The sequence below is a fragment of the Nomia melanderi genome, chromosome 3 (genome assembly GCF_051020985.1).
Source record: "Nomia melanderi isolate GNS246 chromosome 3, iyNomMela1, whole genome shotgun sequence".
NCBI lineage: Eukaryota > Metazoa > Arthropoda > Insecta > Hymenoptera > Halictidae > Nomia > Nomia melanderi.
Genome location: NC_135001.1, coordinates 20,122,817 through 20,150,543, shown reverse-complemented (window position 1 = coordinate 20,150,543; position 27,727 = coordinate 20,122,817). Strand labels below are relative to the sequence as shown.

The 27,727-nt window shown below is 44.1% G+C and overlaps 1 protein-coding gene across 3 annotated transcripts in view; it reads left to right on the top strand.

The window, feature by feature from the left end:
• Positions 1 to 27,727, top strand: part of LOC116429173 (uncharacterized) — a 90,096-nt gene that overhangs the window by 6,963 nt on the left and 55,406 nt on the right. For all 3 annotated transcript variants that reach the window (XM_076365767.1, XM_031981796.2, XM_076365766.1), the window contains exon 3: positions 379 to 621. In XM_076365767.1, the coding sequence (XP_076221882.1) occupies positions 379 to 621 (243 nt within the window). The remainder of the gene's footprint in view (positions 1 to 378; positions 622 to 27,727) is intronic.

Below are 27,727 nucleotides of genomic sequence, written 5' to 3'. Positions count from 1 at the left end.
AGGCGAACGTACAATAATAATACAATTCAATCCAATGACTCAATATTATATATTTCCATTTTGTGTATTTTGCTCTACGAAATAGTGCGGCACTATTACTAACAGCCTCACTATCGATATTTCCATGCGATACGAACTACGGCTAAGCTTCCCCAAATTAGTCCAGCTCTCGAATCACTCCGAACTAGTCCCAATCATTCCGAAGTACTTCGAAAGGTATCGGCCGCAAGGATCTCCTTAGGAAGCTCAACCTAAAACCATCGCGTAGTCCTCGCAAAGCCGAAGAACCTTTTCCAACTTCATCCCGGGCTGACCCTAGTGCTTCTCCACTGAAACCAATTACCAATTGACAATGACGATCGCCACTCGGTGTTCCAGGAGTGCCGTACGCGGAGCCGCCGGTCGGATCTTTAAGGTTCTCGCCGCCCAGATCGCCGGAGCCGTGGCGGGTCGTGCGACAATCCCTCGATTTCGCGCCGGTGTGCCCGCAAGTGGTGCCCAAACTGCGGGACGAGGTGAAACCGGCCCGCTACGAGTACCTCGAGAGGCTGCTACCCTATCTGAAGAACCAGAGCGAGGACTGCCTCTACCTGAACATCTACGCGCCCCACCAGCCCGAAGGTAAGCGAGACTCCTCCGCAAATCGAGATTAATTGTCTCGAAGAAGCCGGCCGCTACTCGATGGCAGTTCGAAATCGAGTTCGCCGGCTCGGTCGAGGACCAGTTAGCCGCCCCGAACGTGTTTCACGGGTCGACCGGTCGATTTGTCAAACTGTTAATGGCTGCCCGAATCGCTCCCAGCCTCCCGAACGAATTGGATCCGGCGGATCCGTACTTTTGTTTATAATTATACGAACTGGAATCGTCGGGCTAAGGCCTATCTTTCCTGCGAATCTTCGGTTAAACGTCAATTTTCAGAGATTCATTTTGGAAGGTCGGAACGGGGTACACTCTGTTTCGTTCGCTGTTCAAACTTTGTTTCGTTCGTTGTTCAAACTTTTCGTTCGTTATTCAAACTTTCGTTTCTGCAGTTTCCATGGTACGGGAGTGACATTGGGAACTATATTAATGTTTCGCTTATTGATTCATCAGTTTTAGGCGGCTGTGCTATTAACATAGAGCGTCGGTGGTTCATTCATTGTGTATTACGACTTTCCCACATTGTGTCTTTCCCACTTTTCACGATATCGTCGTGAATTTATCACTAGTTGAAAATTTCGTGGAGTCTCCCCGAACGTTTCAATGTGCCTTGCCGAAGGCGATCAAAACTGTTATAAATTCATAAAACTCTGCATAGGCGATACGTCCGCGTGTATCGTGCGTATCAGGGCGGGAACATCGGCCGAGTGAAATGAAAATGACGAGAAGATAACCGGGAAGAATTTACGAGGCAATAAACGGTGGGGTCTTGCGAATCGTGTATAACGAAGAATTCTCGTAAAAAGGTTCCCTCCCGATTAATCGTCGGCGGGGCGCCGATTTCACGGATCAGCTAGCGACACTTCGCTCTGAAGAATATATTCCCCGATTTACTGCTGTTTACGATCGCCCGGTTATTGCTGTCAGATAACACTATATTGTAGCAGTCGGGAGACTCGTGACCAATAATATCGTAGCCGCGCGTAGACGTTCGGCGCTGCACGGCCGGAAAAGCTGGGGCAACGTCGGCCAGTAAATAATCATTCCCCGGCGTTTCCGGATAGACATATTGTCAGATACACGGGGGAAGTCGCCATTTTGTCAAGACTACCTCAGAAATACGTAATCAAATCTGCTGAAGATTCAGTCGAACTGCAATTAACCAGTTAACTTTGTTTGACGAATATACACGTCATAAAGCTTGACACGATACTAATTCATTCGGCGATGAATTCTTGATTTTTTCACAGATACATGTAACTCTTCTTTGTTTCGCTTTGATCATTCGTTGAAACATACTCTACGTGCATTCGTTCTGCGTGTACACGCTCCATTTTTTTATTTTATAGTTTTTCCAACTAAATCCCACAGTTAACTGGTTAACGAGTTGTATTCGACGTGAATACAGCTGTTACCTTGAAACACAAAACAATACTAATTTTTTCAACGATTTATTTATTTTTTCAAATAAACATGCAATGCTTCTCCATTTTGCTGTAGTATTTGAATATATATTAAGTGCGTCTATTGTTCGACGAGTATACTCATCGTTGATCGATTCTATTACTAAATCCCACGGATAACTAGCTAAAACTGAAACACATCTCGCTTAGAGCAAACATTCCCAGCCACTTTGTCCAAAGCGAGGTGCACGGGAACCTTCGTTAAATATTTCAGAAATGGCAGACTCGCCTAATCAAAGATTCGAGCCTCTCGCTCCGAATTTTCCAATTCTGACTGTCGAAGCTTCCACGTGTAAATCGCGATCTTTTAAAAGCTTTAAAGACGGGTACAATATTTGCCAGTGGTTTCATTACGATTTCAGTGTTGCTTTTAACGCCGTTCCCAGTTCCTGGCGAGCAAACATTCCCTTCCCTTCCCAAAAAAGGGGAACTCCCTACCCCGTCCGATAAAATCAAAACTATCCTCACAGGCGCATCAATATTACAGTTTCATTATAGATATGTTTGCCTGGCGAAATGCGTTGAACCATTCAGCGTCGATTATTGATCTTCGCGGCATGATTTTCTCCGGGAAAATGCGTTCCCTCGTATTTTATTTTAATCATTGTTATTATTACTACCGCATCGTACCACCGCGCAATGCGAACATTAAACGCCGTGCATTATAAATACATGCAGTGAGAAGTTTTAAAATCCAGCCTTAAAATCTAATTTGAAGTGCGCGTTACGATCGTTTACGACGGAACGACGTCGCGCGTCGTACTTTATCGACGGCCAGCCGAGACATCGATACCGGAACGACGATGCAAATTCGCGCAATCGATGCGACAGAGAAAACTTGTTGAAAGAGCAGCGACTGGGCGATTCTTTCGGCTGGCGTTTCCTCCCTCGAACTTTCAATCCCCCCGACATTGAAGGCTTTTCTTTGATGTCGTCGATGATTCTTCGAGCCCGACGATGCGTTAAGACGCGCCGTGTAACGTTTCGCCAGCGACGAATTTTTCAATGCATTCTTCGTCGACGTCGCCCGTATTCTTCGCTTTCTAAAAATCGTGATTCGTGAATCGAGGCGCTTTCAGTGGATAGAAAATAAAGCGCCATTGTCGTATTTCATCAAAATAACGCACGCGCCGCGCGGCGGATCCACCGGTATAAAAATACGAGATAAACACGATGGAAATTGAAACGTACAGAGAGCAAAAAGATAGAGAGAGAGAGAGAGAGAGATAAAGAGAGACAACGGACAAGTCGCTAATTAGCAAATTAAATTCAGTGTCGTGCACGATTTAAAATAATGAAAACGAACAGTCGGATAAATATTGACGCATCAGCTTGTTATTTACTTATTCCCTGTTGACCGGTGCCCGCATAAATTATTCGACACGCCCGGAGCCGTTCTAATAACCCGGCTTCATTAGGGGCGTCGAATGGGAACGACAGTCGACCTTATTATCTATGAAATCGGAGGCCGGCCCGCGAAATTACCCTGTCCGCGGTAATTGTACAGCCGATCAAAGCGCGTCGATGCGCGTTCGGCGAATCCCCTCGCCCCCTCCGAGAAGCTAATTAAAAGTAATCCCGCCGCGTTTGCGATGAGCCGTTAATTAAGGGGGAAAAATTGCGGAGCGCGACGTCGATTATCCCCTCGGGGGTTACTAGAGATTTTCATTCTTCTGTTCCACGCGGACGCGTCGCGGCCCGTGACCCACTGCCGCCCCGTATCTCCGCGTTCGCGCGACGACGATGCTTCTTTTCCGCCTGTGCGGTGGATAAGGATGAAAATTCACTCGGGGAAGGTGTGTTTCGCGGCTGCCTCGCAAACGTTACTAGCCCCCGCTCGCAAGAAACTTTCCCCGAGGGTGAAGATAATGCGATGACGTCCCTAGGAAACTTGAGCCCTCCTCGCTTCGTTCATTTCTTCCTCTTTTTACCCCCCTTTTCTTCTTCTTCTTCTTCTTCTGCTTCTTCTTCTTTTCCCTACCCTCCTGGTAATTTTTAAGGCGCGATAATACTAACTTAAACATCCAAGAGAGAACGCGCGTGGTAAATGTGAATGGAAGACGAGAATTACACCGTGAGTGTGGGGAAGAGTATAATTTACTTTTATCTTGTTTCGAGTTCACTTAATCCTTTGCACTCGAAACTTTCTCGCTGGGAGTATTCAACATTCTCTCATGAGGTACAGGCGACATTCTTTGGAACCAAGTGGCGAGAAAGTATAGGTAATTTCTGGAATAAGGCTGTTTCATTTCAATATTTCACGTATGGATGCATTGTGCATTTAATATTTTATGTAACGCTTTGTAAGTAGTAATGTCAAGATATTTAGAGTTTTTCTAAGTTTCTGTGATATTGAAAACAAATCTAACGTAACATCTAAACTTTTGCATAGTTGAATTTGAACCATTTAAAAATGTCAAAGCTCTGTATCACACCCAAGGACAATGTTTCTTCTTAACGTGTTCGTAATTATCACTTTTATATGCTCCGACTATTTCTTGTAACTTTTAGAACCATTGTAACTTCAAAACATTTCTGTAGAACCCAGCGGGAATTTCAAATGTCAATTTCCCAACTTCCGCTTTTCATGTTCACGTTCGCCGATGAAACAGAACGGGAATCGGTTGCTCGTGAGTGGAAGACGCGAGAGGCCGATGAAAGATACGCCGGCGTTGCAAATATATTGGAACCGATCGGCCATGGGTTACAGGGGCTGCTCCAGGAAGATATATTCGCCCTCTTAAATACCAGAGCCCAGACAGACGCGAGGGGTCGGGGGCTGTGGAAGAGGATGAAGCAGGTTTCAGTGAGACTCGCGTCTGCGACGGGACGCACACCCCCCACGGACTAGTAAAATATTGGGAAATTCATTAATGGACGATCTGCGGACCCTTGTCAAATAAACTTTCATCACGGATGAAATTTACAACGCGTTCGAATTGGACAACGTTGTCGTTGAAGTTTTGAAATTTTAATTTCGAAGGCATCTTCGGCGAGAAAAGCCTAAATTCACAGGCACTCGATAAAAAATGCAAGTATTTAGCTGTTCCGAACGATTACACCTGTTTCTCAATTAGGTTAAAAGGTAAATATAATTGATACATCGGCCGCAGTTCACACTGTTTGGCTCGATTGTTATTAGTCACCTATTGTTGCCCATTATCATATTGCCCGATCAGCAGTTTCCGTGCCTGCGCGCCGCACAGGAATCGTACCGATCAAATTTACTATAAAATTTATGCAGTGAAACAACAGTATCCGGTGCGGCGCGACGCCGCCCGGGATCGGGTAAAGTAAATATTAATTATTCATACGCGAACCGCCATCGACAGAGAGGAACAGAGGAGATTTTATTTCGATTAAGGTGATTGACTCAGAAAAAAGGACGGCTCTCGAGCGAGATGTTTTCGAAACAGCCGTGGTATTCAATTAATTCCGTTTTCAATTTATTCCCGTGCCCGCGAGAATTGCTCGCGCGTGTGCGCCACCGAAAACGGCGCCGCCCCGTCAAAATATTGCATTACACGGGAGCCGAGCGCAAACATCGAACAGCGGCCGAATGACAAATTAAAAACCGTGCACGCGATAAATCAGCAATTTCGTATGCAAAAAGCGGGCGCGCTCGACTAATTAATACGAAACGCAAACAGGGGGCCGCGATAATCCTCCTCCGCGCGGCCGGCGCGCGCCTCGTCAACGGAATTATTTCAAATTATCGTGTCTCGCGCGCGCAAAAACATTCAAGCTGCGAATCATTCTTTCCCGCGGATCGTTCCTTTTCGCAGTTCAGTTCGCGCGGTCCGTTTTCCCTTCGGGGACCCGATGATTCCAGCAATTCCGGCGACCAGGCCATTTCCGCCGGATTTTCGACGTCGCGTTTGTTACGTCGAGATTCGGCTCCGCTTTGCCGAAATCGCGAATCTCGCTGTTCCGGCACCGTTTCGTCGCGTTCGGTCGCCGAAAGGTACTAATTTCTGCGAGTAACTTCGTTACCGGTCGCCGAATGACGCGAGTTAAATCTCCGGGCCACGTAGCCCCTCTGAAAACAACGTCCGCCGGTTCTTTTGCATATGGAACCGTGTTATAACTGTTATAGAGGGGTCGCCGGCGGACGACGCTCGTGGAATGGTAAGGAATTACGCGTTTCCAGGCCACGCCCGGAATTAGCCAAGCTGGCTCGTTTTTGATTTCTTTGTGGAACAACGCGATTCCCGTGATTCCATCGCTGCCTGTATATTAGCGGAGACGAGTGTCGAGGATTCCCCATAATTCCACCGAAATTCCAATACGAATCGATACATATCGCGTAGAATCCGGTAACAAGTACCCAGCCGGAATAAAAATGAAACGTCGCGATTGAATTCTGGCTTGCAAATCCTTGCACGGAAACATGAAAAGTTTGCATTCTCATGCGAACCTCTTGTCTGCTGTATCTAAGCAGCAATATTGCCGGAGAATTATGGATCTTATCACATTCGAAACCGGTAACGCAGTTCCACGTCGTTTTAAATTCTTTAACTGAATACTGGCGACGTGATCCAACTATATTTTCAATGTTTTAGTAGAACGCTGGCAATACATAATAATTCTGCGTCATTTTCCATTTTTTAGAAAAACATTGGTCACTTGATCCTACGTCGTTTCAAAGCCTGTTAATAAATTGACAGCGCAGTGCTATGCAGTGTTCAGTTATATTCTTTGAGAAATTATACGCTGTCGCGAATGTGACTTCGCGCTTCGATATCTAAAATATACGCTGCATCAAGTGCGGCAATAGTTTCAGGCGGGTTGCACCTTTGTCTGTTGCGTGCCCCGGAAATTCCGGGTACAATTCTCAAAGTTTCCAACTCCACGATTGACAAGCGCGGCGGTGTCGCCACGGGTTTCTATCTGTGTGGTAAACTTACTCTGTTGTTTACTTTTTCGACCTCTCGTTTCGGAGGGCGGGACGGTTAATTGTTACGCTAACAAGTTGTCGAGCCAAAAATCGATGCGTTCACCGTGTAGAAACAGAAAACGCTTCTCCCGATTTAGGGTAAATGAGGAAGTAGCTGGATACATCGAATTACAGCTTCATTTTGTATAGATATTGTGGTATCTAGATTTTTTAGCGTAGATTAAGGTATTTTTAAGAACACTGAATGTAAGAGTGAGTGTGAGTGAAGGACAAAATTGCAGCGCCGGCTTTCCAGGAGTGCATCCGAGTGTTTGCGATGAGTGCGAGTGAGAAGAATGCTTGTGGGGGAGAGAATGTCTGTGAGAGAGTTGCGGGAAGAGTCGTGTGTTGGCCTCCGTGGCATTGAGTTGTACTTTTTACGTGTTGTTTCTGTATTTTATATTTTTACCATAGTTGTAGCTTTATTTTATTGAATACATATATTTATTCCTAGCTCTCGATTACTCAAGATCCACCCTTTCATTATCTACACTATAGTAACACTATAATATGTAAACTAGTTGACTAGTTCTAGATGTAGGTACTATCAATGCGATTGACAAAAGCAGATTATGGCAACTTTAACAAGCAATTGTATGCAGTAAGAATCTTTTCTTCTTTGCATTGTTTTTAGCCCAGACGAGACAAAAGGTAGAACGTGTGTGTTTCCATATTTTATTAAATACATATATTTATTCCTAGTTCTCGATTAGTCTAGATTCACCTTTTCATTATCTATAATATAGTACCACTATAATATTGTGGGGTGTGACGCGTAAGGCCGGATGCCGCAGGTATACTCGGACCGTTACGAACAGACCACTTGAACTCAGATGGTTCGCAGGCGGCCGATGATGGCCTGCAGAATCATGCCCCGTGTTGATGGGATTAGTATTTAAGATGATTGTCAGACCTTTTTCGGAAGAGAGTAGTTTCGCGAGTTGAGAGGAGCGGGTCAGTAGAGAGAGTAGTTTAACCAGTTAACACGGAAACTTCGGTTATGTTTGTTTATGAACTGTGTTGACCTTTTAAGTAAAATAATAAGTCATATTCAGGTATTTGATGATTTTTTTGTAATTTGATATTGTTTCTTCATGTGTTCACTGCTTTGTAACGTATACCACTATCCGTGATGTATCCATTAAAAATATTTTCCTACAAAAATTGGCGTGTACAATAGGTGGTACACGTGGCACGGAATGTGTCAAATGTGTTTGACGAGTATACAGGTCATCGTAAAGCTTGACACGATACTAACTCATTCAGCGATGAATTCTTGATTTTTTCACAGAAACATGTAATTCTTCTTTGTTTCGTTTTGATCTTTCATTAAAATATACGCTACGCGCATTCGTTCTGCGTTCGACGAGTACACGCTCCATATTTTTATTTTACTGCGCGGAACGAGAGGTTTTTCCAACTACATTCCACAGTTAACTGGTTAACAGTCTAGAGTAGTAAATCAGCGTAGACAGTGGAACAGCGTAGTACTGCGTAGAATAGATTAAGACACATAGTTTAGTTTAATTCCAGTCGCCGATAGTCCATTCCAATAAACATACAAATACACCTAGGCTTGTTCTCTGCAAAACCTTTCAATCCCACAATAGTAACCAGCAAGTGAATAACATAATTAATCGAACAACAGAAGGAAACACGATTCTCCGTCTTCCCGATAGTTCAGACTTCGAGTAGTTCAGCTTCCTACGGAGACACTTCGCAGAAGTCCGAAAACTTGACCGCGAATGGTCAATACTTCGATGATTCCGATAACAAAGAAATCCGCGAAGGAACTCTCGCATCAGCAATTACAATGGATTCTCGATCTTATAAACTCTGCCCGGGTAATCCCGGGGTCTCCGATCGCCATTGTTTGCAATGTTTTTCAATCGAGCGGCCCGAAGGGAGGGTCGCGACGCCCCTAAACAGGAAGGACGCGCGCCACGGAAACGGAAATAAGGCGACGTGGTTCCGTTGAATGGGCGGCGAGAAGGAATAGGCACGATTTCCACGGCGCCCGGGCGTCCCCGGGGATCAAAGGTGCACGGAGGAAACGAAATTTGCCAGGGCCCGAACCCCGCCCGCCTTAAATTTGTCTCCGGCACGGGATTACGGGACTCCGATACTCTCCGATGCCGGACAAAGGGGATCAACGAGCATCCTGCGAGGAGCGGGGATTAAGGCTGGCGAAGAAATTGAATTCGTCGGAAATCCGTAAACGTTGGAAGACGTGGAGGGAATCGAGCGGCCGACGTGTTTCCGGTCGCACACCTGACGTCGCCGAGCTGCTCTTCGAAACTTCTTCAACTCGGTCCACCGCTTCCTCTGTGAAGCAATCGGGAAACGAGATCGCGTCAATCTGATAAGGAACCCTGATCCCTAATCCTTGCTTTCCTCGCGATCATTGCGGCGACTGGGTCTCCCCTTTCGCGGCGGTGCTGATCGATCCCCGAGGGACGAATCGGTCCTTACCCCGAAATCGTGCGGGTTCGATCGAATCCAGTCGATGCCCGAGACGGCGCGATGGTTTTTCACTTGCCGGCTCTGATCTCGACAGTGCGGTGTCTGTACACGTGGAATTGTTGATCGTGTTCGAAGCAATTTTATTGTTTCATATTAATTTCATTAGCATGGTAATCTTTAACGCTCTACATGTTTTGTTATTTTGATGAGAGAAATCTTAAGCGTTTTCCCGTAGAGTTTTTCGTTTGTAGCAGAGAAAAGTAGGAACAATTAATTATTTGACGTTACAATGTTTGCATTGCACTATTATCAACTTGGTTACGTTATTAAACATTTTCATTTCACATCGGTTATCTTGTATGTTACGATTGTTTTCTAGTCATTCAGAAGCGTCAGTCACCAATGACTGACACGGCGCTTAACGTGTTAATAGGAAGAGTTATTAATTATTTGGTATTAATATTCTTTGGTCATGTTATTATCTAATTATTTCCCAATTATTCACGCATTTGAATTCAGTATCGATTACCATATTGCAATCGTTTCCGAGCAATCCGTAAAATTGCTGAAACACTCGCAACTCCGTCGGAATGATTTCTAGAGGGAAATTACTCCCGTCCGCGTAGCTCAGTCACAAAGAACACGCGAGGTTTCAGTTGTCAAACGCGAGCCGTTGCGTGCGCTTCTAATTCCTCAACCTAAATGGATCTCGTTCACATGGAGTGACCTTTTATTTATTCACCCGAAAGGTCTTGGAAGTTTTAAATCAAAGCGGCGCCGAATCCCCCCGGCGGACTTTCAACGAGCATTTCACTCAGGCTGGAAAGCTGGCCGGCGCTAAATTCGCGGCTGTTCCCTCGGGCAGAGGCAGAAAGAATCACGGGGCAAGAGGAACAGGGAAAAGGAGCAGGGTCGCAACGCCCAGCAGCCAGCAAGTTTATGGATCGCGGAGTCGAGTGCTCTTCGCCGCAACAGTGTTCGTCCAAACCGCGCCGCGCCAGGGAACGCCTGTTATGCTTGGAACCGGTCGAATCGGCCCGGAACCTCGAATCAAAGGCCGGCCAATATACAAGACCTCGTTAACGACACTTTCTAATGAGTAATTAAGTAGAGAGTCACCGGTTCGTCCAGCCTTCCCTACGACGAAACCTTCTACCCTAGAAACAGATCTGTCGTTAGACATCAAAACACGATCGAGTGTTCGAACTTTGTTTCATTTCTATCAATCGAATATAAAACAGATAAGAGAAAGAGGAGAAAAGTAAAAAAGTTAAATAAAAGCCCTTTGTCAGGAACAATAGACAATGATTAATCGAGTGTTAAGAGGAACGAATTAACCCTTTGCACTCGGGAGGTGACTCTGTCACCACTTGGTTTGTACAGTGAAATTATAAAGTTTGATGTTTAATACTAAACTTAGTATAATGCGTCACTATGTGAAATATCAAAGTAAAATACTCTTATCCCTTAATTTTTCGATTAAATTATTTACATTAGTCGCAACAAGCATCGTCTAGATTTTATCAAAGAATATTGAATATTTCTAGGAGAAAAATTTCGAGTGCAAAGGGTTAAAGGTCAGTTCCCGAAACGTTAAGTATCAACATATCGACTGGCTTTGGTTTGAGTATCTATTATTCTTCAGAATTATAAATCCAGATGTGCCGCGTGCTCCAGATATTTTCACGTACTGAAAACACAAAGGCGTGTGAGGCAAAATTTCTAAATAAAATCGCGAACCTCCAGATACGCGAGCCCTGTTCCCAGACAGAACAGAATCTCGCTCGCGTCTTCCGCTGGATCAGGAACAACAAACGAACGGATCGTCTGAAACGCGATATCGAATTACGAATTATTAATCAAAAGCCGAAGACGTTTTCCCGTCCGACCGTTCGTCTGTGCAGCTCGCAGAGACCCGAACGATACGAGAGGATGAACGTGTGCTCGAGTGGCACTCGGCTGGCTAGAAGCCTTTGTGCCGCCGCCTGTCCTCGCGAGTTTCCAACGGGTTCAATTTCTTTTGTGCCGCGTTTTATCCGACCCGCTAAAAACCCGTCCCCCCTTCCGCGTCCTCTCCGCCTTAGCCCCGTCGTTTCCGCTTGCCACCGTGCCCCGCTTATTACGAACTTAGGCAAACGGTCGCATTGACCGGCTCCGGACAGGAATTCGACGGATTTCGGGTTTACTTAGACGGCGCGCGGCGAAAAAAGCGGCTGGGTGGATCCCTTTGTAACCTTTAATTATTTCCCGGCCGGATTACGTGACTCCGCGGAACAGAAAATCCGCCCTTAATTGCGCGGACCCGCGCAATTTCCTTTACTCGCAGGAAGACCGGCATCGCGTGATTTATTCCTGATCCATCCGCCGCCAAATTTACCCAGAACTTCCGAGTGCGAGCTCTTGGAAACCCCACGCTTGAATAGTTTAAGTAACAGCTAGTTTTCTTACTCGAACCTACCTGCGAAATTATTTACACTTTATACTTCCCAACTTTCGTTTGCTCGCGCTGGAAATGTACGTAGGGCGACGATTATTCAAGAATTTCCAGAAGGAAACCGTTCGATTACTTTGCGTTTGAAGTATTTATTATCGCAACTTTTACGGGAAATGCTTCTGATAGATGCTTTTTGTGCTTCATTGACTCTGCCACGCTACTTAGATCTTATTTGCGAAACAATTAACTAATGAATGACTGTCGTAATGTCCAACAATATTTAATCCTTTGCACTCGAAAATTCTTCCTCAGAAATATGCAATATTTTCAATGAGATATAAACGACACTCTTTAAAACTAAATGCGTAAACGTACATAAGTTATGGGATAAAGCTGTTTTATTTAAATATTTCACATATCCATGCATTATTCAGAGCATAATATTATGATTAATACTATACCAAATCTAATCGTGACCGAGAATCACCTCTCACCTCTCACCTCTAATAAAAGTTCACACATATCTTCTTATTATTTTTTATTCAATCCATCAATTCACATCAGTCGTTCCACTCGTGACATTCATTATTCGAAATCGTCACGAGTAAGATTCATCAATATAGCAAGATTACCAGATTCAGCCGTATCCACCAAAAACCGGCTGTTTACATTTTTCCTACCTGTTGTACGAAACCACGGCCGAAGTCGCAAAGTCGCGAACGCATTGTCAGCCATGGTCGAACCATAGTCGAGCCTGCCGCGGTCAAAGTTCCCCGCAGCGAAATTCCCCTGCGCCGGAATATTAATTTCGTTTCACACTTGGACTAATTGAGCGTTCGATCGTCGCCGGGCGAAACATTTCGCGAGCGTTTGCCGATTCATTTAGCGTGTAACAGCGCCGGAAAGGGCGCGCCGCCGCCGCCGGCGGCGAGCCTGGCCCCGAGGCAGCCCCGTAACGAATGAAATTTCGCGGCTGTCTTTCCCTCCCCCGCGTCGATACTACTAATTAATAGTAAATCAGTCTGGCCGGGGGTAATGGATGACGTTCCGCCGGGTTGCATCGGCGCGAGCGCGGCCGCGCGTCCGCGTATCACGAATAACAGGCGTGCTCCACGTCGGACAGATAACGTCGTTATCAGTGCATATGGGTTTCAGGGCCCCACGTGCGTTTGTCATATCTGCAGTCTGTGACGTCGCGTCGGTTGGCCGGTCGGTCGGTCGGTCGGTCGGTCGGGGGCGAGGATGAACGGGCTATGGAGGGCTTACGGGGATGCCACGGAAGAGGGTCGAACGACAGAGGAGGAGAATAGTGGCCGTTCGAGCGTCATCCCCCGACCGGAGCAGACCAGCCCGTCGGACAGCCGTTTGAGATTTCCACCGCGATTTTCAGTCCGTGTCCCGGCGTCAATATTACATTTACAAGGGACGAGAAGCGGCGCCCAGCAAATTACGCTATAAGAGTGTTCAGCCGGGAAGAGTAGCGGGGACCTTGTTTATAAGTCGTGTTGAAATTAGCCGTGAGGATTAGTAGCTATGAAACTGGACATAATGCGGGGACACTCGTCAGTCGTGAATTGCGTGCTTGAAGTTAGCCATGGGGATTAGTAGCTATGAACGCTCGACGAAATAATGGAAGCGTGGCTTGTTAGTCGTGAATCGTGCACTTTGGATTAACAATGACGCTGGACAGTTGATGTGTTACAGCGTGAATAATGGTGTAATATCCTGTTTACTGTTATTGATTTTTGTAATGTCGGAAGAAGTCAGCTGTATTAGACGTGTTAACCTCTTACTCGAGAGGTGACTGTCACCGCTTGATTAGCTAAATTATAAAGCTACTAATAAAATATTAAACTTATGTATCGATATATGAAATCGAAACGTGTTGAATGTTTCTAGTAAAAAGCTTTCGAGTGCAGAGGGTATAATTATATAAGATATATTTAATGCATCAGATGTTTCTTCAACCACTGTAAGAGCGTCGAAATTATCGATCAAGATATCATGACGGCTGCCTCCGTTTGTCCAAGATTTTTGCCCGTTGACTCGGATCCCCCCACGTTCCTCGTGGAAACAGCACAACGGAACACCTTCGCGCACGTTTGCATTTCCTTCACGCGAGTTTCGTAAACACTCGGCTTGCCCGGCTGATCAAATTAGTTTGCATTCTCGCGCCGGGAAATGTTCAATGTTTGTTTACTCGGCTACTTTCGTCCCGCTCCCCTCCGTTCCTTTTTCCGTCGGGCTTGTTGCGTCACCGGGACTATTTGCGCGCACGTGCTCCACATCGGACAACAATATCGCGTATTCGCCGATCCCGCGGGAAACGGCGGGAAAAAGCGATCTCCGTTCGCCGGACGGGGAATAAAATTAGCTGCAGGATTTTTCGTGTTTTGCCTCCTTTTTGCCGCGCGATGCGATGCGCGATGCGTCACGCGGCGTTTTCGCGTGCAACGAGACGCAGGAAGCGTTCGGAAAAACGTCAGCGCTGTTCCCCGATTCTCGGAAATTTCCGCGACGGTTCCTCGGCCGACGAAAATAGCTCGGGCGGAGAACGTCGCGTTCGAATAGATCAAAATCTGAACCACCTGAGTTCCTCAAACGGGAATTGAAAATCTAGTCGGACTGTCGTATATCACGCCGATGGGAGGCAATGAAAATCCGCTGCCGGAAGATAAAACACTTCCCCGGGAGCCCGGTATTTTTCAATACGCTCAATAATATGCTCGTACGCCTGTAATACCGCCATCCATCACGTCCCGGCGAAAAATAAATTCACGTGATATCGCGAGATACTTGTCATCTGTGAAATTTATTTAATTACAATATTCGTCGAATTATTCGCTCGGAAATCACGTACGCGCGCGGTTCGATTTTAAATGAATGTCGCGTCGCTCGGAAGTAAGGATGTCGATGCAATAATACTGGCTCTGCGCTTGCACTTTTATTTCATTCTAATGAAATTACTAGAAGGCGATTTTATTAGAGAACGACTGCATGCGACATATCGATAGAACTTTGTATTCTAAAAATTTGTGCAATTTTACGTGGTTACAGTTTTCTGAGAAAACGAAGAGTTCAAATATGTAACTTAAGGTCTGATGATAGTGTCCTTAAATTCAAGGATATTGTAGTCCAAGTGTCTTGGCGAATTGTATAAATTTTCAAAGATTGTTAAAATAATTATTTAGACCTAACATTAATATCTAATAATAATGAATATTATATAGAATATTTATACAGAATAGAATAACTACTCTGTTATACTTCAACAACGACTGGTCCCGAATAAATATTGACAGCAAGCCTACGATCACCGCAAAAAGGTCTGTCTACAGTGTTGTGTAATGATGTCAGAACACCCGAATGAAACAGACTCGTTTCGCAGTCGGAGGTTCAAACGAAATGGCGTAAAGTCATTCTAATATAACTGTAGCACGTCAGAGTTGCAACGAGCTGCCTGTCTGACCACGAACAGGCATTTTCCACTTGTCGAACCGGCGTGTCACGGCGTTTCGCGGGGTGTAAAAAGAGAATTACGAGGGCGAGGAAGAGGTGTGCGGGTGGAATGTCGGGCCGTCATGAAGTTGGTCCCGTTAGTGGCGTTACGAGATCGAGCCGGGGAATTGGCTTTGTTAAGGGACCGAGCCGTGCGTTTCCCCGCGTCGTCGACTCTCGCGAAATGCCTGCACGCGTTCCTTAAAAGGAACGTCTAATGGTTCGTGTTGCGAGAAGTTATTTCGGCTACGACGTCTTTCCTCGTCGCGACGAGGTTTTTCGTTCTGTTATACGTAACCGCTGCCGCTTTGCAATCTTTGTAGCTTTCGAGCTTGTTCTGGAGACGTCGGAGCTTTACTTACACTTGACGCCGAATGTACTTGCGACGGAGACAATTGTGAATGTGTAATTGTTTCTTTCCTATGGAAAGAGCTGGGAATGAAATTTGCTTTTCTTCGTTGACTAACGTTTGCCGGAACTATTATGACTGATATAAAAGTATTGTTAAGGCCACTTGTAGCATTCCCGTTTCTTCCGGGTCCTTAGATCACCGTAGCTTTAGATTTGTATACATTTTATCTTTGCTTAAGAGTTATTTGTACATTCGTTAGGTTTCTTTGACACTAGGTTTACGGGCATTTATTGTACACTTCATTCTATTATTCCTAAAAGAATTGATGCTCGTTTATTTAGATTATGGAAACTGGAGATTTGATAGTAGGTAATTGGGGTACATGTCAGTGTGATCGCATCAATGAAAATAGGCAACATTTACAAAATAATATTTCTAAAATCCAATATGCGACAATTTGACGCGTTCCGTAAACCTAGTGCTAAGAGCTTTCGTCCCGTCGCGACTTGCAACCGTCCTTACGGTATTACGAGGGACCGTGGCAGCCATAATCCATGAACCCATAAGACTCGCGATTCTTACTGCAGCTTTTCCTTGTCTATTGTTCACATCTGGCGTCCAGCTACCAGCATTTCTAACTCTCTAGTCCGTCTGTTTTAGCTTGTGTTATTAAGGCCAACGCCTTTCTTGCTTTTCACCTGCCACGGTTGAGGATTGCAAACGGGACGAATTAGTTAGTAACATTGGCAACTAGGAAACCCAAGAAGGGAGGGAACTGTCTCCCTTCCACAACCCTCTACACTTAAATAACCAACCAGAACGTCTTCTGGGAGGTTCAGACAGTAGGAAGTCAGATCACAGATGGTACACCATTAGAACATAACAAGTCATAACAAGAACCAAGTTTACCTTAGCACCTACTCATTTTCTAAATTTTATTCCCGACCATTCGGGTGGTCCGTCGAGAAGTATAAGTTTATAAGTCGGCCCACCTCGTGCAAACGCCTACAAAGCTCGAACACCCTTGCGGTAATCACGAGTACCTAACAAGTATATAATATATAAACCATGGTATAGGCAGTATTATGGCACATTGTCATTATTACATAATTTACTATTACATCACCATCATAGTTGACCCCTTGCCCTAGAACAACGAGTGAGACTCGTGGTGAGGATTTTCATTTGAGTTCAAAGTAAATATTATTCCTCTGTAATCAACTATTATACTTAAAAGGAAACACAGACATAGACAACTAGCCGTATCGATTACAGTTGAGAAAGTAATCATAGGCCAAGGGGTTAATATTACAATTCGCAGTCCACAAACATCACTGTTGTCTTTCCAAGTTAAAAAGAGCCCACAACCGGCGCACTCATTTCTCAAATTTCACGACGCCAATATCTCGATTTCCCAGTTCTAATTCACTCCTTCCGGAGAAGTAGCTTTCGCGTCGAGCGCAGTCCGGAATGAATCTAACGGGGGCAGGTCGCAGTGGTCGCGCGAAGCAAGAATGACACGGCGTGTAGGTGCACATGCAGGCGGCCACGGTTCGGGCAGGTTGCGTGGTCCCGGACAAAAGTTTCGGCTCGCCAGAAGCAACAATGAGGAGGGGATGCTGGAAGGGAGGACCGAGGGCGGAAAGTATTGTCGGGCAGGGAGAGAAACGGTAGCCGGAGCGCGTCGTTTATTTTAAGTTCTTTCAAACTCTCCGGTGCACTCCCCGGGAAAGGAAGAAGGCGTCAGTGGCGAAGGAGCAGGGGGAGGTGGCGAGCTGTGTGCCGAGGGCGGGAAGGGAACGGTGGCTGCGGGTACAAAGGAAGAGACGTGGAAAAGGAAAGAAAGGTCAGCTGCGCCGGGCGAGAGAGCGGAGGTATCGCGCTGGAAATAGAGCAAAGAAAGGACGGAAGGGGGAAAAGGGAGGGAGTCGACGCGCGCTCTCCGAACCATTAGACAAATTTTATATATAGCGGCTGAAAGCTCATTCGTTTTTGCTGCACATCGTTACCGGCTATTGGTCCCTATCCCCCTCCCCGGGCTTCGCCCACACCACCGCTCCCTCATTATAATCGATCGTTTAACGCTTTCCCGCGAGCCCTTATTGCACCCGATGAACCTGATGGCCTGGCAAATGTTCCAATCAGTGGGTCGATCTTCGCTTTTCACACGATGCACACGGATGGCTCGAGTAGACTCGCCACTGGTAACGTATACATCACTTTTATTCACTCTTCGTAACTACGTTAGGATCATCTGGGTTAGAGGGTGGAACTTAAAGCTAACATTTATGACCTGGAGGGATGTTGTTGGAATGCGTCGTTAGCACGTCGGTTGTGATGTTCACTGATGACAGGAGCTGTCGGATTGATTGAAAACTGGTGCTGTGAGGATATTCAGTAAGTAATTGGACAAGGGTGTAACGTGAGAGCTATGGAGCCGAATTGTTAATAATTGTTTACAATGCAATTTATCATTGCTACGAAAGAATATATAATACATAAAACGCCAAAGATTCTGGTAATAATCAAGATATTAACCCTTTGCACTCGAGAGGTGACTCTCAGTCACCATTTAATTTGATGCAGTAAAATTATAAAATTTGATATCTAACCCTTAACGACCGAAAGGCCCCTCTACGAGGACACGAAAAGAATTTAGTTTTCATTTCATTTATTTATCATAGCTGTAGATTTCTTTATCAAATATAGCAACTTATTACATCATTAGTTTTTTGATCATGCACTGACAAAAAATATTTACTATAATATAACGTCTTAATGGCGAGTATTAAAAAAAAGCCTCTCAGCCGTTAAGGGTTAATTGAATAGTGTATAAATGCATTGGTGCTTGAAATACCGAGATAAAAAAGCTTTATTTCTCAACTCACTTGTGACTTCTCTTTGAGTTAATGTCAAAAAGTATCATCTTTAGCTAATTAGAAAATGTTAAGCATCTCAAACGAAGTACTTCCGAGTACAAAGGATTAAATACAAATATTTATATCCCACTGACTTCTCACACACACGCCGCGGTCCCCATATAACCCTTCAAACAATAACTCCCGATTTCCCGGAAACACCTAGGTCTCGCCGCATCCCGAAAGCTCTGCTCTCTTATCGTAATTAAGAATGCAGTCGGTTCGTGCCGCAGAATGCCGCCCCGCAATTCCGCGTGCCTGCCCTTTGTCAAAGCCCGCACGCCGCCTGTACAATGTAGCCGAAGGCGGAGCTTTCTTAAAACGTGCCGTTAACCAAATGGCGCCTAGCCCGTGTAGCGCATTAGCCGGTAATAGTAATTTCGGCGAAGTCGTCGCCTTGAGAGGGAGCCGCCGCACACGACGAATCCGACGACGCGAACGGGCGGCCCACCGGCTGAAACCAAACCCCTCCCGAGACCCGCGGCTATTTGCATTCCCTATCTGCGTCGTTAATCGTTATTCGGTAAACAACGGCCCGTGTTCTGGCTGGCGCAGTCCATCGGGATTAACGCGGCCATGCAGGGTGACCCGGCCGCTCCGCAATCAACGTTCCCATTCTACGGCTACCCGATTGTTTTCGCTAAGATTTCTCCGAATCCATAAAGACGCAACGAAGGTGTGCTAGCAATAACTAAATTCAGCGATCGTTCAGTTACAGGAAACCTCACCGCTTCCACTGAAGTCGTAATTGTTAGGGAAGTAGAACGGTATCGTTATGTAACGGTGTCCAGCGATCATTAATCCTTTGCACTCGGTGATCGAGAGTTATCTCTTGATAGAGCAAAATTATAATGTTTTGAATGTTAACCCTTTGCACTCCGAATTTTTGCATTTTTTCTTCGATAACTCTATACGATATTTGATTAGAGTGTAGTGATTGTATGATTGATTAGAGAGTAGAGAGCAGTGTCGATTCTTCTTACTAATAATGCGTCAGTATGTGAAATATTGAAGTAGAACACCTTCGTTTCTTAATTCGTATATATGTTCCAGCTAGTTTAACACTTTGACTGCCAAGTAAATAACCATCAAAACTCCCATGCAATCGAAACAGTTCTCTGAATAAAGCAAACTAAAGGTGTAAGATTCTTCGTAACGAATACATTACTACTCTTCCTATATCAAGATTACGTTAAAAATAGTGTCATCCGTATTCGGACGTGGCAAAGTGTTAAAAGAATGTCCATATCTCACGAGAAACTGTTGAATATTTCCAGAGAAAAACTTTCGAGTGTAAAAAGTTAACGTAATGCATACGCAACTGCAGTATCGATCTTCGTTTTATTACTCTCGTCGCATCCGTGCCAGGTTATTCTCTTTCTCAGTTTTGTTATTTCTTTGGCAGCGAAAGGATTCAATGAATACATTTCTGATTGTTCTTGTTATTATATCCTGCAGTTCATTGCACTCCGTTCGCAGCGAGTACAGTACAAGGTTACAATCTCTGCGAAGCATGTGTTGTCTTTCCACAAATCCTGCTTCCAAAGTCAATCTTCGACAGTATCGCCCTGCGCCGGCGACATTGTCGAGCTTGTATTCTTCTTTATTCGGATCGAAACAGTTGCTCCGCCGATACCGGGGTTACTCCAGCTGCGCCCGGTTCCATAAACAGGGGAGATTACGACGTTAGGGGTTCGCCGCGGCCGCTCCTTCTTCGGGTTTCATAGACGTCCCGTTGACCGCCCGCTGAATTTCCCAGACTGCCCGCGGAGTGCATCAATTTCCTGGGATTTCGGTAATTTATAGAGGACACGGTGTCTTCTAAATTAACTCGCGGCCGAAATCCTTGTTTAGTGAGGCGGGCACACACTTTCCTCGCTGCTCGACAAATCCGGGTTTTATGACGCGATCGGTGAATTAAGGTGGGGCGTGTGGAAAACTACTTGTTGGTGGAAATACAATATATGATTGTTAGCTGAAGTAACGCTGAGTGAAACGGACTCTGAGAGAAATCCAGAGGGGTGGGGGACTAAATAACCGAAATTATAGGTTTCCTTGATGCTGGGTTATTGATTTTTCGTCAAGGTAGCTATCTATTCTATTATATCCATCTTTTTATTTTTATCTGTTCTATTATATCCATCCATTGTTTTTATATGTTATTTATGTCTATCTATTTATTGTATACAATTTATGTCGGTACCTTAATAATTGAATACAATTTAACCCTTTGCTCCTATGTCGAGCGTGACTCAACATCAGTTTTATTCACAGGTGTGCTTTAACATATTTTTACAGTAGATAATAATATTATGTTATTTTCTATAATATTAGTAAGAAGAATCATTCACACTGCTCTCAAAAAACTATTTTTCCAAATGCATTCCAAATCAAATATCGTAATACAGAGTTATCGATGAAAAAATGCAAAAGAAATTCGGGGTGCAAATGACCTAGTATTAGTTAAAAAGTAAAGCTGTAATTTCAGTGATTTCAGTAGCATGTTAGTAAAATGTTGACATCACGAACCGATCCGTCATGATCACAGCATCGCTCAACCGTGCGCATTAAGAGATCCAAATTGCCCCGCAATTTGTCGCTCCTCTGTTTAACATCCCGCCCATCTGTCCCCTTTGTTTCCCCGCAAAATATTAGGACACGGTCCGCGAGCACGTAGCTTAACACGTTTCCGCACGCAACTACTGGAACATAAAAGAGCCGTTCGCCGCTCTGTGTGTTCACTCGGACGCGAATGATCGGCGCCGGCCACGCGGCCGATCGTTTGCATTCACCGATATTTGATCGCCGCTGCCGTTCGAACGTTTTCACGGCTATTTCCGAATCCGTGGCCGCCACAGCTGCTCCCGGGCTTCTCTCCGCCCTGGCAAACGACCGGGAAAATTTCTTGAACGGCGGGAAAAGCGGCGGAATTTCGCTGGAGGATCCCGCTGCTTCGACTGCGCTCCGGACGGAGTTTAACCATTGTTCCGCGGAACTTGCCCGCCCGTTTTCGGCAACCCTAATTTATCATGGGCCCCGCTCCTCCGTGCGTTTTTCTTTTTCCGGTCGCATTCGGAGGAAGATGGAAGGCGCCCGTGCCTGTAACGGAACGCGAATGATTTGCACTATACCGAGGTCTCTATCCGTCGAAGTTTTTCGCATCCGGGAAGCGAATTTTCCCCGGCGATCGCCGATTTTCCTCCGACGCACGCTCGGGATGGGAGAACAATGCGTCGCGGTCCGTCCCGAATTGACGGCCGGCGATCGATCAATGTTTGATTAATCAGTCGGACGGGAAAAATTCGCGTTACGCCGCGGGATAATTAATTACGAATTATAAACGGCCGATTAATTGTAGCCGGGATCTCTGGCGCAATAAATACGAGCGCAGATGGATTCACTGGATCGAATGCAGTCGTTAATCACGAGAAATCGAACGAGCGAACGGGAAGAGCCACGGGACGGAGGCGGCTGACCGGGGACGGTTTATTCTACTGGCTGAACGATAATTTTCATATCAGCCTTTCATGGGATAAACTTGCCCCTATTGCTGCGCGTTTCTTTAAATCATTCGAGACTAGGATTTATTTTAAAACAGCGCGCAGGAGCCGTCGCTTGAAATTATCGCTTTCAACGTTAACGTTTATTTTTTGTAATCCTGCCGATCTTGATCGTGGATCATTCTGTTTGCTTGAAATGCATGTTTTCATTTTTGCACAATATTAATTTTTAAACTTGTAAAGTCAGCTGGTTTTTCAGTAGCTGATAACGGAAATTCATTATCATTACATACACTGTGCGTGATTCAGCTAGCTGTTCTAGTACATATCTCATGTGTAATTGATCTCCAATGGATTAAAGGGTTACGTACATTTAGACAGGAGCAAAATATCGATTTTCTATAAATGCGTTTATTCTACAGCTCGAGCTATTAATTATAATTTATTTTCTGAACATTTCACTAGAAAATTCACTAAAATTATGATATTACTATACGAAACTGCTATGAAAATTTAACTTTCTGAAAATGATTTTTTCCCCTCTGGAGGTAATATGTTTTGGTACAGAGTTCCGAGATGACTCACGGAAATTACCAGCGTGTCACTCGCCGTCTTATCAGATATTTATCCGCAACGAAAACAACATTGTTTCATCGGACAACGCTGGTGAAACTTACAGAACTCAAACGCCACACGCGTGGCATTTTTCAACGGGGAACCGGTAAATCATCGAGGAGCAACGCAGTTGCCCGGCTTCTTGCCGGGCTTAATGGGTCGCCATATATTTCCCGGCAATAAGTGGCGAGCCCTTATCTGTGCTTGATGTACGACCAAAAAGAGGCTGCGCTCGCTGCCGGACAGTTTACGCTTTCCGAATGAGAAGCAACGTAAAGCTGCTTGGCACGCGATTAGTTTGTTCTCCTGTTTTCTCCAAGCGTCGCAGTTCTTTATTTCAATTTTCCGTAGATTTAAATGAGCCCTCAGGGTACGTCTTGGCAACAGCAACGTATGGCGTACAAGATGCAGAGATTTTGCTTACGAGGGAAATTGATTAACCTCGTAGCGTGTAATGAACGGAGCACGCAACACTGTGATGTTAATTGATTATTGTCAGGGTTGATATTTAGCAGTTGGGAAATCTGCAATTCAAATAAAATACTGTAGTATCTAGAATTCTTAGCGTAGGTTAAGGTATTTTTAAGAAGAGTGAATGTAAAAATGAGTGTGAGCGAAGAACAGGTTGTAAAACGGTCGAGGGAAAGTGTGTTGGGCTTCGTGGCTTTGAGTTGTACTTTTTACGTATTGTCGGTGTTGTTTCCATATTTTATTAAATGCATATATTTATTCCTAGCTCTCGGTTACTCAGGATCCACCTTTTCATTATCTATACTATGGTAACACTATAATACAATTTTCTATTTCGATAGAATGAAGTTTTATCAAATTTTTAATTCCATTCTCAGCGCAGATCTTCAGGTGTTCATTCTATCAGAATTAATTCTCTTCTACTGCCAAGTTCAACAGCGATTCCGTATGCATTTCCTAGATGGTCCATCACTCGGGGTCTTAACCGAATTTCAGATTTTTCCTTGCTCCACCGCAGCGTCTCGTTTTCGAGAGGAACTGGACGAAGTGATTACGGAGCGTAAGGATGAAAGTTTGAACCCGATTGCGGACGCGAGCTGGAAAATTGATGCAAGACGTCGCCGTGTTGGAAACTCGCGTCGTCATCGGCCCTCGAAATCACGAGACGCAGGAATTATTAAATACTCGATTAAAAGCATTCAGCCGGCGATGCTTTAGGGTATCCGAGTGCTGGCGACCGTGCCGCGCCACGCCGCGCCACGCCGCGCCGAGCCGCGCGGTGTAATTACCTCAAATGGTTTTTCCAATGGAACGCGTAATTACGTTAAAGGATTACGGACAGGCCGGAAAATTAAAAATCGTATTAACCTCGAACACGTAGACCGTCGAACGGCCATTAACCGTGACTAATTGAAATCCGACTTAACGAGCCGAGTTATCATGACGGTGAAAGGACTGGAAGACTCGGCTACCTCGCGGATTTCCCTCAGACCGATCGAGGATTCGCGAGTCTTTGCTCTGATGAAGATTTCCATTACTTTCGTTTCATTTAACGTCACGTTTTTCGTCTTTCGGTTATCCTGAACGTATAATTCTCTAATAACTTCGCTGAAACAATACTCGGGCATCACTGTTTTCAGGTGAGGCTCCTGTTAAAAGTTGTTATTGGACGGAACAAGGTTCCTCCGAAACAGACAAATCTATACGGTATCTTCGAAGCAGCTGAGAAGAAACAGATCAAATCACGACAGCGTCCGTACAACACAAATTCTACGATTTCTAAGTATTAACCCTTTGCACTCTAGAAGTGACTCTTAGTCACCCCTTTGTTTGATACAGCGAAACTATCAAGTTGAATATTTAGTATTCAAATTAAACTTTGTACTGCTATGAGAAACATTTAAATAAAATAACTTTATGCCTTAATTTATCTGTGAATTATTGTCAAAATCAGTTTCAAATAATGTCGACTATATCTCGTCGGAAATTGTCGAATATTTCCAGTCAGAAGCTTTCGAGTGCAAAGGGTTAAGGTTTTTGTTAAACATTGAATCACGCTGATTAACCCAGTGATACCTATCTCTCAGTCCACTACCAAATCATTCGATCGCTATTAATTTCGCGTTGCCCACGTCGTAACATCCTTAGCTTCGAATTGAGTTTTGCAGAAGATCCCTGGTCCTCGAGACTAAAATTAGTATCGTGGAAACTTATAGTCAATCTTTTCTCTGGAAACAGAGTGGAGGTCTTATAAACAGTAAGGGAAGTACTCCGAGAGTGTACGTTTCGATAAGTTAACAGTTGAGTGATTTATTCGAATAACGTGGTATCGGTCGCATGAAAAATATTGTTGTCGAGGGAAAAGTGATAGTGCAGCCATGCATCGGCCACTTAATATGGAGGAGAAGCGTTGCCCCGTGCAACTGCTGCTCATAGCCTATCTGCAGAGGAGCAGACGACGTCATGGCGGACAGTAACATATCGGCCGTGCATGCCGCAGATTTTGGTTCATCGTTATGGAAGTCCTGAACCGTGCACCGTCGAAGAACCCTTCCGATAGCGGCCGCTCCTATGAATATCCGTCTATTCAGCTGGCCTTGTTTACCCGCGGTTAGACCTTGGTCTGGGACCACGTAAGGAATAGGAACGTGAGCTACCTAATAATTATTCTGCCGTTCACGGAGAGTATTAACTCAATGCTTGCACTCTGAAAGCGCTTCATCCATTTGTTCCTTCCGTGAAACTAACATTCAGTGAAAATCAAAATCAATGGAAATATAGTTTAGTAATTAACAGTGATAAGCAACCTGATAACTGATTTGCTGTTCGTAGAAGATGCTAGGATTAAAAAATGTTAGAGACCTCCAAGCTTTGAGGTTCAACCTTTGAGGCTTAATCTTAGAGGCTGAATATTGAAGGCTTAGAGATCTATACATCTCGAGCCCTCGAAGTTTCATGTCTCAATCTTGACACTAGGACTACCGAGCACTTAATACGATTAATATTCAATTCCTATAAAAATTGTAATAATAGATTATTTTCAGTTTCTTCAGACATTCATTACAGTACTCAAGTGGAACTATTTTCAAAATCATTTCGAATATTCAGTGCTTCGAAGATATCAATAATTGCTAAAAATTCGAAACCAGTCATTTTGACTGTTACGGTAGTTCTAGTGTTAGCACTAAAACTACCAGAAGGGTCGAAATGACACTTTCTTGATGTCTTCTTTTGCAATTATTAAAAACATAACAGATATTTTTCTGAAAAATGAAGAAATTGATTTATCTATACGAAAACTGAATTATAAATCAATTAAAGTCTCAATATATGTACTCTTGGAGTTTCTATAGAGAAATTTCGAAAAATCAATTTAACTGCTCGGTAGTTTTAGTGTTAAAGGCTGTCTTGAAGATCCAGAGTTTCATAAATTTCAAGTCCTCGAAGCGCGGGGCTCATTTTTACAAATTAATTCGAAGCTATCAATTACTACCGACCAAAATAGATGAGAATATAATTCAGTAATTAAAACCTCGCAATATATAATCTATGCTTTGAAAGCAGAAAATCTCTGTACCGGAACTCCCAGAATATCTTCTGAAAGCAGACGTTCAATCTGCTGTCGCGTATTTGATATTTTATATGATACAGTCGAAAATAGATCTGTACAAGTCCCGTGGCAATATTAATTTGCACTTTTAGCGGTCTAGTTAATTGAGCGGGATCGATGCATAGGAACGTTAACGACAGAGGGAGACGTAGAGAGCGATGAAGGGAGAGGTAAGCGAGGGAGGGGAGAGAGAGAGAGAAAATAGGGGAATTGATAACCGTGTCGAAACGAAAATGTCGAATCATCCGAATCGGACTGCGGGCACGATTTAATTTCCAGAATTTATCCAGCCGAGACCGCAATTGGTTCTATTATTAACGTGTCCATCACTTGGAACTGCCTACCCGATTTCCGGTCGAGATTGACCGGCAAGCAAAGGTACACCGGATCGGCCCGAGTCTTCAAGGAATCGATATGCGTCCGTGCGAGGTGAATTCCCTAGGCGATAGGCGAAACACGTATCTATTGATTATCCAAACATTTACTTTCCATCTCCTTAAGGTCCTCGGCTACAACTTGTTTCTGGCTTCTATAGAAAGGCAAACATCCAGGTTTGCAAATGAGCATTGAACCAAGTAGTACTTTCCAAGCATTAATGTTTAAATTTGAAAATCGATATATTTCACAGTGTGTCATAGAATTCTATTAACACTGGAACTACCGAGCAGTTAAATTGATTTTTTGAAATTTTTCTATAGAAACTCGAAGAGTGCATCTATTGAGACTTAAATTGATTTGTAATTCAGCTGGTGTATTGTTAAATTAATTTCTTTAATAATTTTTCAGAGAAATATCTGTTTTCTTTATATGACTGCAAAATGAAGAAATTATTATAAAACCAATGTTGCTCATTGCCCACGGATTAAAGCGAAAACTATCGATGCATTATCTTCAAATCAAATTTCCGCTTATAGTAGAATGGAAAATTTTGTTGCTTTTCTTCCAAATTGTCGGTAGCAAAATGTTACACGAGCTTAGTAGAAAAAATAAATAATATATTAGGGGGTTAATAAATAAATTCTAATAAACTTCTCCTTTGTTATGAAGAAATAAGTGGTAGGTCTATAAAAAGCGATAGACATCAATGCAAGTCAACACGTTAACTCTTATCATTCCAGGTTGTTTTATAATCTATCAGCAACTTCAACCAATTTTTATAATCTTCCCAGCGAAAATGAGAAATTCAACATTTCTTCGATCTTTTATTTTCCTTCTTAATACAAAATTTGGATGTGTGGAAAATCGAATAATTTCAGGGTAGTTTCCTTAAGATTCATTAAAATATTTAATATTATATCTGCTATCATATTGGAGCCTAGAGTTCAAAGG